The 16,774-nt window shown below is 45.3% G+C and overlaps 1 protein-coding gene across 2 annotated transcripts in view; it reads left to right on the plus strand.

The window, feature by feature from the left end:
• Positions 1–16,774, plus strand: part of pde6d (phosphodiesterase 6D, cGMP-specific, rod, delta) — a 70,836-nt gene that overhangs the window by 19,088 nt on the left and 34,974 nt on the right. For both annotated transcript variants that reach the window (XM_038815833.1, XM_038815834.1), the window contains exon 2: positions 12,339–12,427. In XM_038815833.1, coding sequence (XP_038671761.1) covers positions 12,339–12,427 — 89 coding nt within the window. The remainder of the gene's footprint in view (positions 1–12,338; positions 12,428–16,774) is intronic.

Genomic DNA, 16,774 nt, shown 5'->3' on the forward strand with positions numbered 1-16,774 from the left:
AGCTGCAGTTTAAAATTGGAGATTGTCAGTAACGAGAGTTGATGTGAATATATCCTAGAATATATTTAATACTAAAACTTTGAAACACTTAACATTTTCATGCGTGCTTATTCCATTTTAGTCTACGTTTTTACAAAAACAGTAAAAAGGGGGCTATTTTAAGTAGCCTTTAAATACTTGTCTCCTTTACAAGTTCTGTGGCCTTGCTCCTCCCCATCTCTTTTAACCTCATTCATCCCTATTTTTGTCAATGTGAAACATTTTGGGGCATTTTATTGAGTTAAAGCTGCTAACTAATCTCCTGTGTCGGTCCACATGAGGAATTTAGACTGTAGTCTTTAGGTGAAGCAGGGTTACAAAGGCAAGATTATGGGGAGAAAGCAGATTATGTAGTTTTAGGTGTGTATTTTTCTTCTAAACTAAAGCCTGAAAGATGTTCAATGTTCTTTCAATTCTTTTTTTGAGTACCCAATTATTTTTTTTCCAATTAAGGGGCAATTTAGCATGGCCAATCTACCTAATCTGCATATCTTTGGGTTGTGCGGGTGAAACCCACGCAGACATGGGGGGAATGTGCAAACTCCACACGGACAGTGACCCAGGGCCGGGATTCGAACCCACGTCCTCAGCGCCGCAGTCCCAGTGCTCTCCACCACGCCACATGCCGCTCTGTTCTTTCAGTTCTTATGAAAAGTACACATCTGAAACTTCATAATCTGCGTATACTTTGCCGATACTGGGTATCCTGCTGTGTACATCTGGGGTGTTCAGTTTTATGTCAGATTTTTACCATTTTCAGCTTTGTTCCATTTTACTCTAAAATATGATTCCTATATGAAGTAGTTCTGTTTTCAGTTCTGTGAGTTACTGTCTCCTCTTCAAGCCTGAATATAAATGTAGCTCTTAATAAATTAAAATTGAATATCCTCTATTTCAGGCAAGTCCTGTTTTTAATCTTCTGTTCAATTTCCTCATTACCTTTTCACTAGAATCCTAGGCAGTGCTAATTAGATTTTTTTAAAGTTCTATTAATAGAAACAAGTCTGTTACACACGGTAAAATAAATCCACAGATGCTTGAGCCATTTTCACTTGAAAATGTTTTTCCCTCTCTTGGTCTCATGCTGTTACCAATGTGGACAAGGGGTGGTTATTTTCATTGGATACCTTATGTGCAAAGGAGCCAAGAGGTTCCCAAGATTGAGTCTCAAGTCGCAACACTGATTTAGCATGCATTTAGCTTAAGATGCTATCTTGGCAGAGGATTTGAAACATGTGCTATTAATGTTTGCCCAGAGGATGGTTAAGAGGCTGATGGACAATTAGATTGTCTGCTGGTGCTCATTAAAGAAGTCACATGCCATTTTGGTGGGTCGTGCTTCAATTAGCAACCTCTCTCATAGCAGCGACCAGGTAAACAGCAATGACAAAATTGTCGAGGATTTAGAGCACTGCCTAAAGCAATGCTCAGTTTTCTGTGCTCACTTGTTGCTGGAGATCAACTGATTACATTTAAAGGCAACTCTTGAGATACATTGGCAGACATTCTGGATACTTTGCGTTCACCAATATTCTGGAAATCCTCTCAGAATATACCAGAAAAGAGGAGAGTACTGTGCTAGACTATAAGTACCCTTCTGGGCACCTTACAGGATTCACCGGGTGAAAGGGAGTGATTGGTTATGGGCATCTTGTTAAGGATCTCCTTGGTCCACAGGAGGATGAGAGGTGATGAGACCAAGAAGAGTATCACCAACTACTGCTGGGGAAATGGACAGAAGAGCTGTCATCAGAAAAGCTTGTCCACCCAGACCTTCAGAGAGCACTATGTGTACATTTGTGGGCGGCATGGTAGGACAGTAGTTAGTACTGTTACCTCATGGCATTGAGGACCCTGGTTTGATCCTGGCCTCAGGTCATTGTCCGTGTGGATTTTGCACATTCTTCCCGTGTTTGTGGGTCTCACTCCCCCCCCCCCCCCCCCCCCACACACACACACACACACACACACAACCCAAAGATGTGCAGGCTAGGTGGATTGGCCACGCTAAAGTGCCTCTTAATTGGAATATAAAAGAATTGAATACTCTTTTTTTTTTAAATAAAAAAAATAAAAAATTTTAAACTATATATACTTTTGTGTGATCTAAGACTAGTGTATGAGGAGGCTGAGCTTTACAGAGGAGATCATCACAGAGATCTGTGGCCATGTGGAATGACGTCGTAAGAGCTCGCAGCATAGACACATTGCATTGCCTGTGGCAGTTATGGTTACAATAACACTTATTTTTTATGCTACCGGAACCTTCTCAGATGCCACATATTTCATCCTTTGCGCACTTCTGCCTAGGGAGGTAACTGCAGCTCTGAGGGCTAGTGGCATAATGGTATAGTTATTGGACTAGTAATCCAAAAACCTGGGTTTACATCCCACATCTGCAGATTGGGAATTTGGATTCAATTAAAAAAATATGGAATTAAAAATCTAATGATGGCCATGAAACCATGGTTTGTTATCGATGTTTTTTTTTTCCTGGAAATCATCTCAGAATACACCTGAAAAGAGGGAGTACTAATCTTGAGGTGGGAAGGAAACCTGCTGCCCTTAACTGGACTCCGGACTACATGAAGTCAGGCTAAACGTGGGCAAGGAAACCTGTTGCTGATTACTCCACCCCCACAGCTGATGAATGTTGAACTGAGGATTGCAAGGGTGCAGAACTCTGGGACTTCAATGCCCATCAGCAAGAGTGGCTCGGTAGCACTACTATTAACCAACCTGGTCGAGTCCTGAAGGAGATAGCTGCTTTACTGGGCTGTGGCATATGGTGAGAGAACCAACAAGAGAAAAGAACATCTGCTCCAATGGCTGCAGATGAAACTGTCCGTGATAGTGTCGGCACAGTCCTTGCGGAGACAAAGTCCCATCTTCACGTTAACGCCCTTTATCGTGTTGTGTTGCACTCCCACTATGTAAAATGGGATTTATTTCGAAGAGATTTAGCAACTCAAGACTGGGCAAATCACTGTGGACAATCAGCAACCGCAGAATTGTACTCTCAGTTTATAATCTCATGGCCCGGCCCTAACCTTAACAACAAGCCAGAGGATCAACCCTGGTTCAATAAATTGTGCAGTACCAGTCAGAAACAAAAATGAGGTATCAACCTGATGAAGCTACAACACAGGATTACTTGCATGCCAAACATCATAAGCAGCAAGTGAAAGACCGAGCTAAGTGATTCCACAACCAATGGATAAGATCTAAGCTCTGCAAACCTGCTGCATCCAGCTGTGAATTATGGTGGACACTTAAACAATGCCCTGGAGAAGGAGGCTCCACAAATATCCCCATCCTTAATGATGGGGGAAGCCTTCACAAAGCGCATCTTCAGCCAAAGTGCAAAGTGGATGATTCACCTTGTCCTTCTCCTGAGGTCCCCAACATCACAGATGCCAGTCGCCAGCCAATTCGATACACTCCATGTGATATCAAGAAATCGGGAGAAAAACGGGAGAAATTCCGATGGGAAAGTGCAGTAGACGGTTGGATGAGAAGTTCCCCTCCGGGTGTGGCATGTCTGCTGGTTATCAGGCCCGGCAGAAGAAGGTGAAAGACCTGGCCAAGGAGCTGGAAGAGACCTGTGGCGCAGCAGATATTGGAAAGATGACGGAGGGGGAAGGGCCGGTGGAATTCGAAAGCCACAGTTGGAGCACTTGATGACTTTTATCAGGGAAGCGATGCAGGAGGACCGATCGAAGACCATCGAAAGGACTGTGGCACCCCTGAAGGGCTCGATACAAAGGGTCGAGAAGTGTATGGGGGCACACGGCTCGCAGATCTGGGTGAGGGTGATGTCGGACCACAGTGATTGGGTGGTGGCGGTGGAGCTGGAGCTCCTGGGAGACCTTTGCAAGACGTAAAGAGCAAAGGTGGAAAAGCAAGAGAACAGGTCTAGAAGGCAGAACCTGCAAATAGTTGGACTGCCTGAAGGTATGGAAGGCACGAGTGCCACGAGGCATGTCTCGATGCTGGCAGGGCTGGTGGAGGAGAGGGTGCCGGGCAAGTCCCCGGAGGTGGATAGAGCGCATAGGCCACTTAACACCGAAGCCAAGAGCAGGAGAGCTGCCGCGGGCAAAGATTGTAAAACTCCACAAGTTTGTGGAAAAGTAAAAAATCCGGCAGTGGGCCAGGGAGAAACTGAACTGTGAATGAGAGGGGAACAAGTTCCAAATATACCAGGACATTGCAGCAGAACTGGCAAAACGCGTGCTGGATTTAACAGGGTCAAGGCGTTGCTGTATTGACGACAGATCAGGTTCGAGGTGCTCTACCCGGCAAAACTGTGGGTGACTTCCAAAGGCTGGGAGTATTACTTTGAAAGCTCAGAGGCAGTCAATGACTTCATTAAAGAGCACAAACTGGGGGAGAACTGAACTTTAATGGGAGATGGAGGAGCTGGCACAATGGAGTTTGGTGGATACGGGTAGTGTGAGGGTTGGAGGGTGTGGCGGGTATCTTCTCTTCCTAGGTGGATGGTTTTTGTTGGGTCGACTATTTGTTGTAGGGATCATCAGCTTATAAAGGGACAGCAGTCTGTGGTTAGGATGTGTTCATGTTTGGGTGGAGGAGGGTGAAGTCCTTGGGGAGCCTCTCACACAGATCAAAGAGGAGAGGGTGGGGTGCTAGCAGGAGGAGCCTTCGGGAAGGAGCTGCCATGCTGGCAGGTAATGCTGGTGAACGGAAGTGAGGTGGGGGAGATGACCGAGGGGAGAATGGGGGTGGGGGAAGAGTGCAAACTGGCAGGGTTGGAGAAGAAGCGTGGTCAGGGGTAGGGAAGGGGCCATATTGGATGGGCCCAGTACAGGGCGAAATTAGAGGGGATAGAGCCAATAGAGGGGAATGGAGGCGTAGGCCTCCGGAAAGGCTCATAACGTGGAATGTTCAAGCACTCAATGGGCCGGTAAAGAGATCTCTGGTCTTAACGCACCTTAGGAGTTTGAAGGCGGTCTTTCTGCAGGAGATGCACCTCTGTGTGAGGGTCCAGGTCAGGCTGAGAAAGGGATGGGTGGGTCAGGTATTCCACTTGGGGTTTGACTCAAAGTCGAGGGAGTGGCCGTTTTGTTGAGTAAAAAGATGAGGTTTGTAAATGCAAAGGAAGTGAGGGACCCGGATGGGAGATAAGTGATGGTGACCAGGATGTTGGAGGGGACGCCGGTGGTGTTGGTGAATGTATACACACTGAATTGGGATGATGTGGGCTTTGTGAGGAGTTGTTGGGAATGATTCCGGACTTGGCCACATATCAATTGATTGTGGGAGGAGACTTTAACTGCAACGGATTGCAGGCCACATCCAGGGAAATTTTGAAGGACATCAATGGGGGAGCTGGTATCGGAACCAATGAAGATAAATGAGGCATTTAGAGACTATTACAAGGAACTGGACATGGTGGGCCCGGTCAGGGGGGTGGATATCGGGCAGTTCCTAGACAGGCTGGAGTTTCCCTGGCTGGATGAAGAGAAGAGGCAGGTGCGTGAGGAGCCTTTAGGACTGAGGGAGGTAATGGAGAGTATAAGGGGGATGAAGTTGGGGAAGGCCCCGGGGCCAGATGGTTACCTGACGGAATTTTATATGGAATTTGCAGTGGAATTGGCACCACATATACTGGGGCCGTTTAGCAAGGTGGTGGAGAATGGGGAGTTACTAGAGACAATGACATAGGCAATGGTTACGCTTACACCAGAGAAGGTGAAGGACCCCTTAGAATACAGGCCCATAATCACTGTTAACAACGGATGTAAAAGTGCTGGCCAAACTATTGCCGGGGAGAAAGGAAGGATGTATCCGGGGGTGGTTGCAGAGGACCTAATGGGCAAGCAACTCTCGAGTATTATAAGGCGATTGTTAAATATGTTTCTGACCCAGTCAAGAGGATGGAGGTGGTGGTGTCTATGGACGTGGAGAAGGCATTAGATCAGGTGGAGTGTTGGGACCTGTTTGAGGTCCTGGGGGTTTGTGGGCCTAAGTTTGTGGCAAGGGGTGCGTCTGTTGTACATGGCCCCAATGGCGAGCATACGGACCAATGAGATGATTTTACAAACTTTCCAGACCAATGAGATGATTTTACAAACTTTCGGGTTGCACTGTTCGCGCTAACGATAGAGCCCTTGACGATGGCCCGGGGTGGGGGGGCGGTCAGTAGAGTGGCAGGGGATTAGGAGGGGGAGCATGGAGCACTGGGTGTCGCCACATGCGGACAGCCTGCAACTATATGTGTCAGACCCGCTGGAGAGCATGGGGAGGATTATGGGCCTATTAGGGAGGTTTGGGGCCTTCTCAGGCTATAAGTTGAACGTGGCGAAAAATGAGGTGTTCCCAGTGAACAGGTTGGGTCGGGGAGCCAGCTTAGGGGCGCTACCCTTCAGGATAGACAGGGATAGGTTTAGGGATCCAGGTGACGGGAGAGTGGGCGATGTTTGGTTCCACTTATGTAACAATGTTGGTGGAGGAGATAAGGGAGGACTTTAAGAGGTGGGTTACTCTCCATCTGACACTGGTAGGGAGGCTCCAAGTGGTGAAAATGAATGTTCTTACAAGATTCTTATTCATGTTCCAGACATTTTTGTTCCAAAAGCTTTTTTTCGAAGTTGGAAATAGATATTTCGGAGTTTGTATGGGCGGGGAAGGTGTCAAGGGTAAAGAGGGCCCTACTGCCGAGGCAGATGGGGGGTTTGGAGGTACCGAACTTGCTGCATTGTTATTGGGTGGCAAATGTGGAAAAGGTGAGGCGGTAGTGGGAAGGAGAGGGGATAGAATGCGTTAGGATGGAGGAAGAGTCCTGTAGCGGGTACAGCCTGAAGGCCATGGTGACGGCGGCGTTACCATTGGCACCAAGGAGATATACGGAGAGCCCGGTTGTACAGTCCATGATTAAAGTGTGGAACTAGCTGAGAAGGCATTTTAGGATAGCAGGGATGTCGGTGTTAACGCCGCTATGTGAGAAACACGGGTGGGGGGGGGGGGGGCTGCTGTATGTGGAGGAAGCGAAAATAGGTGGGGCTGGAGGGTGAGGGATTTGTATCTGGAAGAGAGGTTTGCAAGCATACAGGAGCTGAGGGAGAGGGTAGCGCTCCGGAGGGGAAGAAAATGTAGGTATCCACAAGTAAGGGACTTTGCACGGAAGGTGTGGAAATAGTTTCCCAGGCTGTTGAAGTATGCCCTATTGGAACAGTTGGTGCTTCCAGACATGGAAGGGGAGGGTAGGATTGGGGACATATGTGGGTGGCTGGGAGAGCAAGGGGGTAAGCAGGTGGTGAGGACAAGGAGAAGTGGGAAGAGTTGGGAGATAGATTGGGGAGTGTGGAGTGAGGCATTGCGCAAGGTAAACTCGACCTCATGTGCGAGGATGAGCTTGATACAGTTTAAGATGGTATATAGGGTGCATATGACTTGGGCGAGGATGAGTGGGTTCTTCCAGGGGGCGACAGACTAGTGCGAGAAGTGTGAGCGGGGACCAGCAAACCATGTGCATATGTTCTGGCACTGTGAGAAGTTGGAGAGATACTGGGCGGGAGTTATCGGGACACTTAACAAAGATTGTGGGGGAAGGATTCGTGCCACACAAGAGAGAATATGACCATCGCACCTTTTCATTCAATGGAATCACCACGACTGAACCTCCCACTCTCAATGTTCTGGGGGTTACCATTGACCAGAAACTTAACTGGACTAGCCGTACAAATATGGTGGTGGCACAGTGGTTAGCACTGATGCCTCACAGCACTAGGAACCTAGGTTCAATTCCGGTCTTGGCTGACTGTGTGTCGTTTGTCCGTCCTCCCCATGTCTGCTTGGGTATCCTCCTACAGTCCAACGATAAGCAGTGTGGGTGGATTGGTCGTGATCCATGTGCAGGGTTACAGGGATACGGCGGGAGAGTGGTAGAGTGCTCTTTCAGAGGATGTGAGCAGACGCGATGGGTCGAATGGTCTCCTTCTAAACTGTAGCAATTCTATGGAAGAGCAGGTCGGAGGCTTGGAATCCTGCAGTGAGTAATTCCCCAAAGCCTGTCCACAATCTACAAGGTACAGGTCAGGGTTGTGTTAGACTACTCTACCCTTGCCTGTATCAGTGCAACTCCAACAACAATCCAGAAACTTGACTCCATCCAGGACAAAGCAACGCACTTGATTAGCATCCTTCCGCAAACATTCACTCCCACCACGAACGAACAGTGACAGCAGTATATACTGCATTCAAAATGCACTACAGACTTTTTTGTACTTTCATAGGATGTGGGTGTCACTGGCTGGGCCAACATTTAATGCCCATTTCTGAGGGCATTTGAGAGTCAACTACATTGCTGTGGGTTTGTTGTTCCATGTAGGCCAGACCATGTAAGGATGATACCCTTCCCTAAATGGCGCCAGTGAACCAGATGGTCTTTTACAACAAAAAAGGCCCAGGTCCCCAGAATATGTTATATGGATTACTAGTCCAGTGATAATACCACTACACTGCTGCTTCCCCTGAGCTTGGACTGCACCTTCCAAACCTATGACCATCTAGAAGGACAAGAGCAGCACATATATGGGAACACCACCACCTGGAAGGTCAAGCTACTCATCATTCAGGCAGGGAAATAGATCGACGTTCCTTCACTATTGCTGTATCAAAATCTTGGAACTCCCTCTCTAGCAGCACTGTAGGTGTACTTAAACCACATGGACTGCAGTGGTTCAAGAAGGCAGCTCACCACCACATTCTCAAGCTCAATTAGGGATGGCCAATAAATGCTGACCCAGCCAGCAGAACCCTCATCTCATGAATGCATTTTTTAAAATTTCCTGATTCCAGGGAAGCCCAGAGACAGAGAATTCAACAGGATTGCAGGATTCCCCATGGTTCAGGGAACCATTGTCTCGACACATAGCCATCTGAGCCCCTCATTTAAACTCTGAGGTATTCAGAAAATAATTCTGTTGTGTATAACTATTTGTAGCCCTTTTGTACAGGTGAATGTCTGTCAGCCAGGGGACTGCTATGATGCATTTATCCTGTGATAGCCATCCATAATACAGGTTTTGGAGTTCCAGTGTAGTGTGCCTGGCTGTCTACTGGGTGACCGAGAACCGTCTGAGTCCATAGCTCATGATCCCCCTAAGAATCCTTTGGCCACCAACTGAACACTCATACAATGAGAGACACTCTGCCACCAGGAATATCATTGAGCAAACAATTTAGGTGCTCAGTAGAGATTTAGATGGCTTGACCATACCTAGGAGGGACGCTCACCAACGTTTAATTCAAACGCTCTTTTGAGAGATGCACTCTGCTGTCAGTGTTTGGAGAACAATGCCATATACTTTGCCGTTCATAAATGAGGATCCATCAGGAAGTTCAATGCACTCAGTCTTTTAAACAGCTTCCCCATAAAGGCCACTAACATCCATTTACCATATCCAATCTTTTAACTGCATGCCAAAATAAACATTGGAAGAGTGGCATAACCAGCAAGTATTGAACTTTTTCCCTTGGCGATTACCCTTAATGGCTATCCTATAAGTGCCCTTGCCAATTCTGGTACTTCTACGGAGTGCAACCACAGTGGCATCTGCAGGTGAGGTGGAAAGCTGCTGAGATTCGGAACCGGGAAGTTCAGAAGTCTTCTTAGGATTCTTTCAAAATGTTGTGAGTCATGATGGCCCTGCCTCAGACTGTACCATCTCAGCATGGGCTTGAACAGTCTGGACATTTGGCTGACTGCTAAATCAAGGACAATGATAAAATGATAGTGCAGGAAGAAGTAATACTGGTATTCAGACAGAGGTCAGTAAGTTCATGCTCCATGATTGTCACAGCACTATCTCAGGACCTTCGTTCAAGCAACTTGGGGATCAGAGAACCATCATGGAAGTTACCTCCGCTTTCATTGCATACTGTTTGTTATTCCATAGAAGCTGCAATGACTGCAGTAGAAGCTCCAGCCTGGCTCCATAGGATGCTGTCTGGAATTGGATAGTCTGGATAGCCTCTCCAATCTGGAGAGGATGGGTGTCAGGCTTAGTGTCAATCACTGACCAGTCTGGAGATGCACTTCTACACCCCAGCCACAACCCATAAACTTGTATGCAGCCTGTCCATTGCACCAGATATTTGGTTTGCTTAACCTATCAGCCTACTTTCTGAAAATTAATTGGGATCTCTTCATCTGGCCCCTGTACGAAATTACTTCCTTTATCCTAGTACGGTGGTGGTATTTGTGATTTCCCTTCTACCTGGCATGGTTGCTACCCACAAGTGCCCTGTGCAGCACAGCCCAGTTAGCACCCATTTCCTCAATTTACCAAAAGAAGCCTCTCGCTCCCCCAACCTGGGACCTTTTTAAGTTGGTTTTGAAAGTGATGTCATAACAGAGACCGTGTTTTCATGGTTTCCCCTTCCAAGGACATATGGAAATGAAATTTTGTTTATTCAAAAGAGAAAATGCTGGAAAATCTCAGCATGTCTGGCAGCATCCGTAGGGAGAGAAAAGAGCTAACATTTCAAGTCCAGATGAACGTTTGTAAAGGTAAAATACATAGAAAATAGGAGATATTTATACTGTGGGGTGGGGGAATGAAAGATGAGTAATAGTCACAGAAACCAAGGGAAACTAAATGGCAGTCCCCAGAGAGAATAAAAGATGTGAAAGGCCAAACAGAAGAGAAAATCAGAGGGTAAGCAATGACAGATGTAGGGAGAAGCAATGGGGAGAAAAAATAAGGAGAGGGTGTGGAAATATATATATATAAAGAAAGACAAGAAAGAAAAGGTAAAAGACAATTAAAATTAAATGGAATGAAAACAAAGGGGTTGCGGTGGGGTAGAGCTAATCATCTGAAGTTGTTGAATTCGACATTGAGACCAGAAGGCCTAATCGGAAGATGAGATGAGATGATGTTCCTCCAGATTGCGTTGAGCTTCACTGGAACATTGCAGTGGGCCAAGATCGGGCATGTGGGCATGGGAACAGGTTCTTGTGTTGAAATGGCAAGCAAAGGGCAGCAGGGTGGCGCAAGTGGTTAACACGGTTGCCTCACGGTGCCGAGGTCCCAGGTACGATCCCGACTCGGGGTCACTCTGTGTGGAGTATGCACGTTCTCCCCGTGTTTGCGTGGTTTGTGGTGGATACGTGGGTTTGAGTAGGGTGATCATGGCTCGGCACAACATTGAGGGCCGAAGGGCCTGTTCTGTGCTGTACTGTTCTATGTTAACCCAAAAAGATGTGCCGGATAGGTGGATTGGCCACGCTAAATTGCCCCTTGATTGGAAAAATGAATTGCATACTCTAAATTTATAAACAAAATAGCAAGCAACAGGAAGACCAGGGTCTTGAATGCGCACAGACTTTTTTGTTTATGTTTTGAGACTGCACTTAATATTTATTTGTTTTGTTGAACTAATTGTTTTTAATGTTTTAATTTTTAATGAGCCATGGGTTGAAAAGTAAAACTTTTCCAAAGAAATATGACTGTTGGTGCACTTTAAATAAGCAGAACATTGAAGTAGTATGTTGTTTATTTAAAATACAACTTTACCTCCCTCAGCCAAACAATCCCAAAAATAAAACTTCCACTCTGTCATCGCATGACCACTTACAGGATCTTGCTGTAATCAATTGGGCTGTTATGTTTTACTACAGAACAGCAGTGGCTGTACCCGAGAGTAGTGTAGTGAATATGCTAAATAATTGTGATTTTCTGATCATAGCATGAACCAATTACAACAGTATTGGAGTTCTCAATGTATGGCCTTTTGTTTCACTGGAAGCTTTGAGAGTGTCCAATTTGAGATGCATTCGCATCCAAGCTCTTTTATGCAAAAATAATTAAAGTAAAACTTGTATCTTATTGCTTATGTTGTGAATACAAAAATGTACTTATGCTGTTGAAATGGTTTATGTTTTGATGAGTCCTTATGGGAATGAGACTTTAGTCTTAAAACCATTGTGTTAAAAATAACAATTTGAAATACCTGTAAATGCTAGCATTATATTATACTACAGGCAGTTTGTTGTAAGGGCAGTGCGAATTATTTGTTTCAAAGTGAAATCATGGGCGGGATTTATCGGCTGTTCATGCCGATGGGATATTCAAGTCCGACGCCGGCGCACGGGTTTCCCGCCGATAATGGGTGCAGTCACCGGGAAATACCGTTGACAACTGTGGGGTCGGTAAATCCTGCTGGCTGGCTGTCTCCGCTGCCGAAAATTACACGACGGGTTGGTCGGTAAATCTCGCCCCATATGTTTGATATGCTCAATTATTATTTACTTAACCAATCTCATTCTTCAGTAACTGGATGAATCTGCGTGATGCAGAGACAGGAAAAGTTTTGTGGCAAGGCACAGAAGATCTCTCGTTACCTGGAGTGGAGCATGAAGGTATTGGAATCATATGTTTCATATACAGGTCAATAGATTACCATTAGCTTTACAGTTGCAAAATCTAGGCCATGGTGTCAATCAGAAACATGCTAGGTACCCTGTGGATGTAATTTTAGACTAATATTTTAAACAAGTTAAGTTGTGTATTCAATCTTAACGACGTAAGTAAAAATCAGATCCAGCAAGCTCTCCTATGTCCTTTCTTTACATTTTGAGGTTTGATTCATTTTTGGGGTAGGCACAAGATTTTACGCTTGATCTACTTCTGCTATCTTTCACATTCTGCTGATCACATTTTCAAAATTTGTTTCTCATTTTTCACCTACGATCCTTTTGTATTCTCAAAAAAAGATAAGCATGCAAAATAGAAGCATGCATTAGAAGGTTCACTTAACTGATAGATGGGATTGGGGAGTTATTTTATGAAGAAATTAATTTAAAACCTGACTATTGCCCTAGTTATTTGATTCGACAAGGCACTGATCCCAGCCCAATTTAGTGGAGCTTGCCCCAATGAAACAACTGCCTCTTCCGTGCTAGTGCTAAATCTCCTAGAATTGAAACCCCTGCCTACATACTCCTCTTTCAACCACACATTCCAATCTGTTTGTCCCTATATCAGTTTGCATTTTGCTTAGGTAACATTCATAGATTATCACCTTTGGATTTCTGTATTTTAATTTTGCCTCTAACTCCTCAGACTCTTTCACCAGGAGCTCATTTCTAGTTCTATGTTTGTCATTAGTTGCCACAGTCAACATTTAAAGCAGATTCTTCCCCCTCCCAGTCCCAAATTCATCTCCAGCTGTGAGGATATGTGCTTAGCCCTGGCTCCTGACAATAAACCAGCATCAGAACACATGAATGCAGCTGCGGAAACAGTTTTTGTACTTTACTGTCCCCTACCACATTCCTTTTCACATCCCCCACTTGAATGTCTGCTTGTACCATTGCCCATGGTTTGCTAATGCATCCTGCAGACTTTTCTCATCTATACAGGTAAAAAAAGAACACCATATCTGTTGAAATAGTGCGAATGAGGCTCCTTTAGCTCTGCTCTGGGGTCCCTCAACCAGCCTGACCCATAGTCTGATCCTCATGCCTAACTGCTAACCTTTACCATTTCCTCACCTGAGGATGTGATTATCTCCTGAACCTTTGACTCAAGTGTTTAGCCATTCCTCTTAATGCCGCCTTCTTTTAGTTAATTCTTGACTTCTGTATGATTTATGCTTCCTTGAAGAGCCTTGAGTTGTCTTTCTATTTTAAAGACACCATGGGTGGAATTTTTTCAATTTTTGTCAAAGTGTGAACTTGGGTAGGAAAAGCAGAATGTAGCTCACCGGCTGCACTGCCGACTTTTCCCACCATATTCTTAAACACTTAGACCAAAAAACAGGTGAAAGGGCGGGCCGCACTATGTCATGTGGGCATTCGGACTCTGAATGAGCTCACCCGGCAGCTACTGCAGCTCCTGACAGGAAAAGGCTTCCCTATGTAAATATGATAAAAATAGAAAACACGGACCCTCCCCACCACCATCAACAGACACTGAACCCCCGGCACCTCCCCACAGACAGCACAGTACTGCCAGGGTACTGCCTGCGCATGACCCACTCCCCCCTCAGGCCTGTGCTTAACTGTGCGCCCCGGTTGGGTTCTGCTCGCCAGTTCCCCGTTTCTAAAACCCTGTCGCAAACCCTACCTGATGTGACATCATGCCACCAGAGGTGGCGGGGAACCCACATGCGGAGACCCACTAATAATATTAAAATGTATTCAATTAGGCATCCCATCATTGCATGGCGGGAACCCCCCGTTACATTACTGGTGGAGGTGCAGGGGACAATCGAGTGGGGAAATCCCACGAGCTTCAAGATGGCTTGGAACGGCCAATGAATTATAACCCCCCCCCCCCATTCCTGCCTATCGAAAAGAGGGGCGGAAATCTCCCTCATGTAAATAGCTGCGTCAGGTAGAGCTCACTAATTCCAGAGTGATTGCTTTCCTCTCGATCTTGTTCTGAACATAATAGGCAGCTTTTATGAGAGCACTCATTACCCCATCACGTGGAACAGTCACAAAGGTCTCTTGTATTATAGACATGTTTTTAACACCCAACATTTAAGACATCCCAATCGTGTAGGCCTTGGATTCATTGTCACTAATGGGAAGCAGTAGTTAGAGATATCCTGTACAACCCAGTAAGAGGGCTTCAAACCTGTTTACAGTACCCAAGAAAGATTTTTGCTACAAAGCATATTATTTAAGATTGCACGTGGAAGGAACAGGGTAGGAAGCATTAAAAAAAAAACCACGATCTCCAGACTTATTGCTAGCGGATCCCCATGTATAGTTTGCAGTGTCAGCTTCTCCAAGGGGTGGGGATTACATAGAATTTACAACATATAAACAGGCCATTCAGCCTAATTAGCCTGTACTTCTGTTTATGCCATCTCCCACTCTGCTTTATCGAACTCTACTGGCATATCCTTTTAATCCTTTCTCCCTTTTATACTTGTCTAGCTTTTCCCGAAATGCAGAATGCCATTCACCACAACTATTCCATGTGATAGCACGATTCATTTTCTAACACTTCTTGAGTAAAGAGATTTCTCCTGAATTTCTCATGGATTTATTTGAAGCTACTTATATTTATACCTCCTCTTTTTTGAACTCCCCACAAGTAAGAGCATCTTTTTTATGTCCACTCTAACAGTCTCCTCCATAACTTTAAAGGCGTCTATGAAGTTAGCCCTCTATCTCCTCTTTCCAGACAAAAGATCTTCATCCTATTCAGTCTTTAATGAAAATTATTATCTCTCCGTTCTAGTAGTATTCTTGCACCTTCTCTGAAGCCACTCGATCCTTTTTGCAATATGAACTACACACAGTATTCTCAGTGAAAGGCTATCCAAAGTTCTGTACAAGTTTAACGTAAATTCCCTACGGAACTGCAGTGCTTTGTATTTTTCATGTTCTGGCTAGTCTACAGTGGTACTTTTAATGATTTTTCAGACCTAGATCACTCTGTATCCTAAATGAAATAATTTGGATTTTTAAAAAAAAGAGTATTTTAACCTCAAAAGTTGTGTATTAATTAATTCCTGGAAAATAAATGCAGAATTGAATCTTCACAGGAGTGGCAATCACTATCAGATTGACACTCTGCTTCTATTTTTACACAGTGCCAGAGCTCCACATTTTCAGCCCAGACTTCCAACCAGGCTCTAGTGTACTGTTCTCGAAGTCCTAGGGCAGGATCGTTGGGGGAAGCCAAGTTATGTCCCCTTTTTATCACGCTAGCTGTGCAATTTGAGAAGTCCTCATTCGCTAACAGTGAAATGCTGAGGGACATTGAACTCGCTTTTTACAAGTTAATGTATGAATATGAGTGAAGTAAGTGGGTGGGGTGGTAGGCTGAGAGAATGCCAGCTGGTCAGGGTGTTGGGTTGCAAGGTGCTCGGATACCAGATGGAAAGGAGATACGGTGGCCAAGTCGGGTCAGCTCAGGTCGAGGGGTGGAGTCAAAGGGTCAGGAGGGGTGTCAGAGGGTCAACTGGGGATTGGTTGGGGGGGCTGTCAATTTCATAGTTATCCAGGTATTAGATACTGCTTTTTCCTGTCTTAATATTTCCGAGACAACTATTCTGGTGAGTTGGAACCCTTCGAAATCTCAGTTGGAGACCATGTCGGAGGGTTCTGGATCCATGGGAATTGGCCATTGGATGTCAAAACTTCACAGGCTATTCCCGCAGAATTCCTGCATTGGGACTTCTGAGGGGTCCCCAGCACATCTTCCAGTGTGCGGCCATCTCGATACTGAAGATCAGACCTATACTTTCTTTATCCACGGCAGATAGTTAAATGAAAGCACCACAGTTTCATTAATAGATGAGTCAAATGAGAAAAGGGAGTTCTGCAGCCATTTCGTATATCTCCAAAACAGAACGCTTTCACTTCTAAATTGGGACAGATTGTTCGGCTAGTTTTGCCCTTGTAATGACTCTGAAAGAGTTAAAAGGAAGAAAACACTTCAAACTTCAGAGTAACTATTTTAGCTCAGGGCTAAATCGCTGGCTTTTAAAGCAGACCAAGGCAAGCCAGCAGCACGGTTCATTTCCCGTACCAGCCTCCCCGAATAGGCGCCGGAATGTGGCGACTAGGGGCTTTTCACAGTAACTTCATTTGAAGCCTACTTATGACAGTGAGCGATTTTCATTTCATTCATTTCATTTTAAAGACCCAGATTTGATTAGGGAACTTAAAGTGAAGGAAACCTTGGGGAGCAGTGACCACAATATGATAGAATGTATCCTGCAGTTCGAGAGAAGCTGGAATCAG

This window comes from Scyliorhinus canicula, chromosome 13, assembly GCF_902713615.1.
Source record: "Scyliorhinus canicula chromosome 13, sScyCan1.1, whole genome shotgun sequence".
In the NCBI taxonomy this organism is placed as follows: Eukaryota; Metazoa; Chordata; class Chondrichthyes; order Carcharhiniformes; family Scyliorhinidae; genus Scyliorhinus; species Scyliorhinus canicula.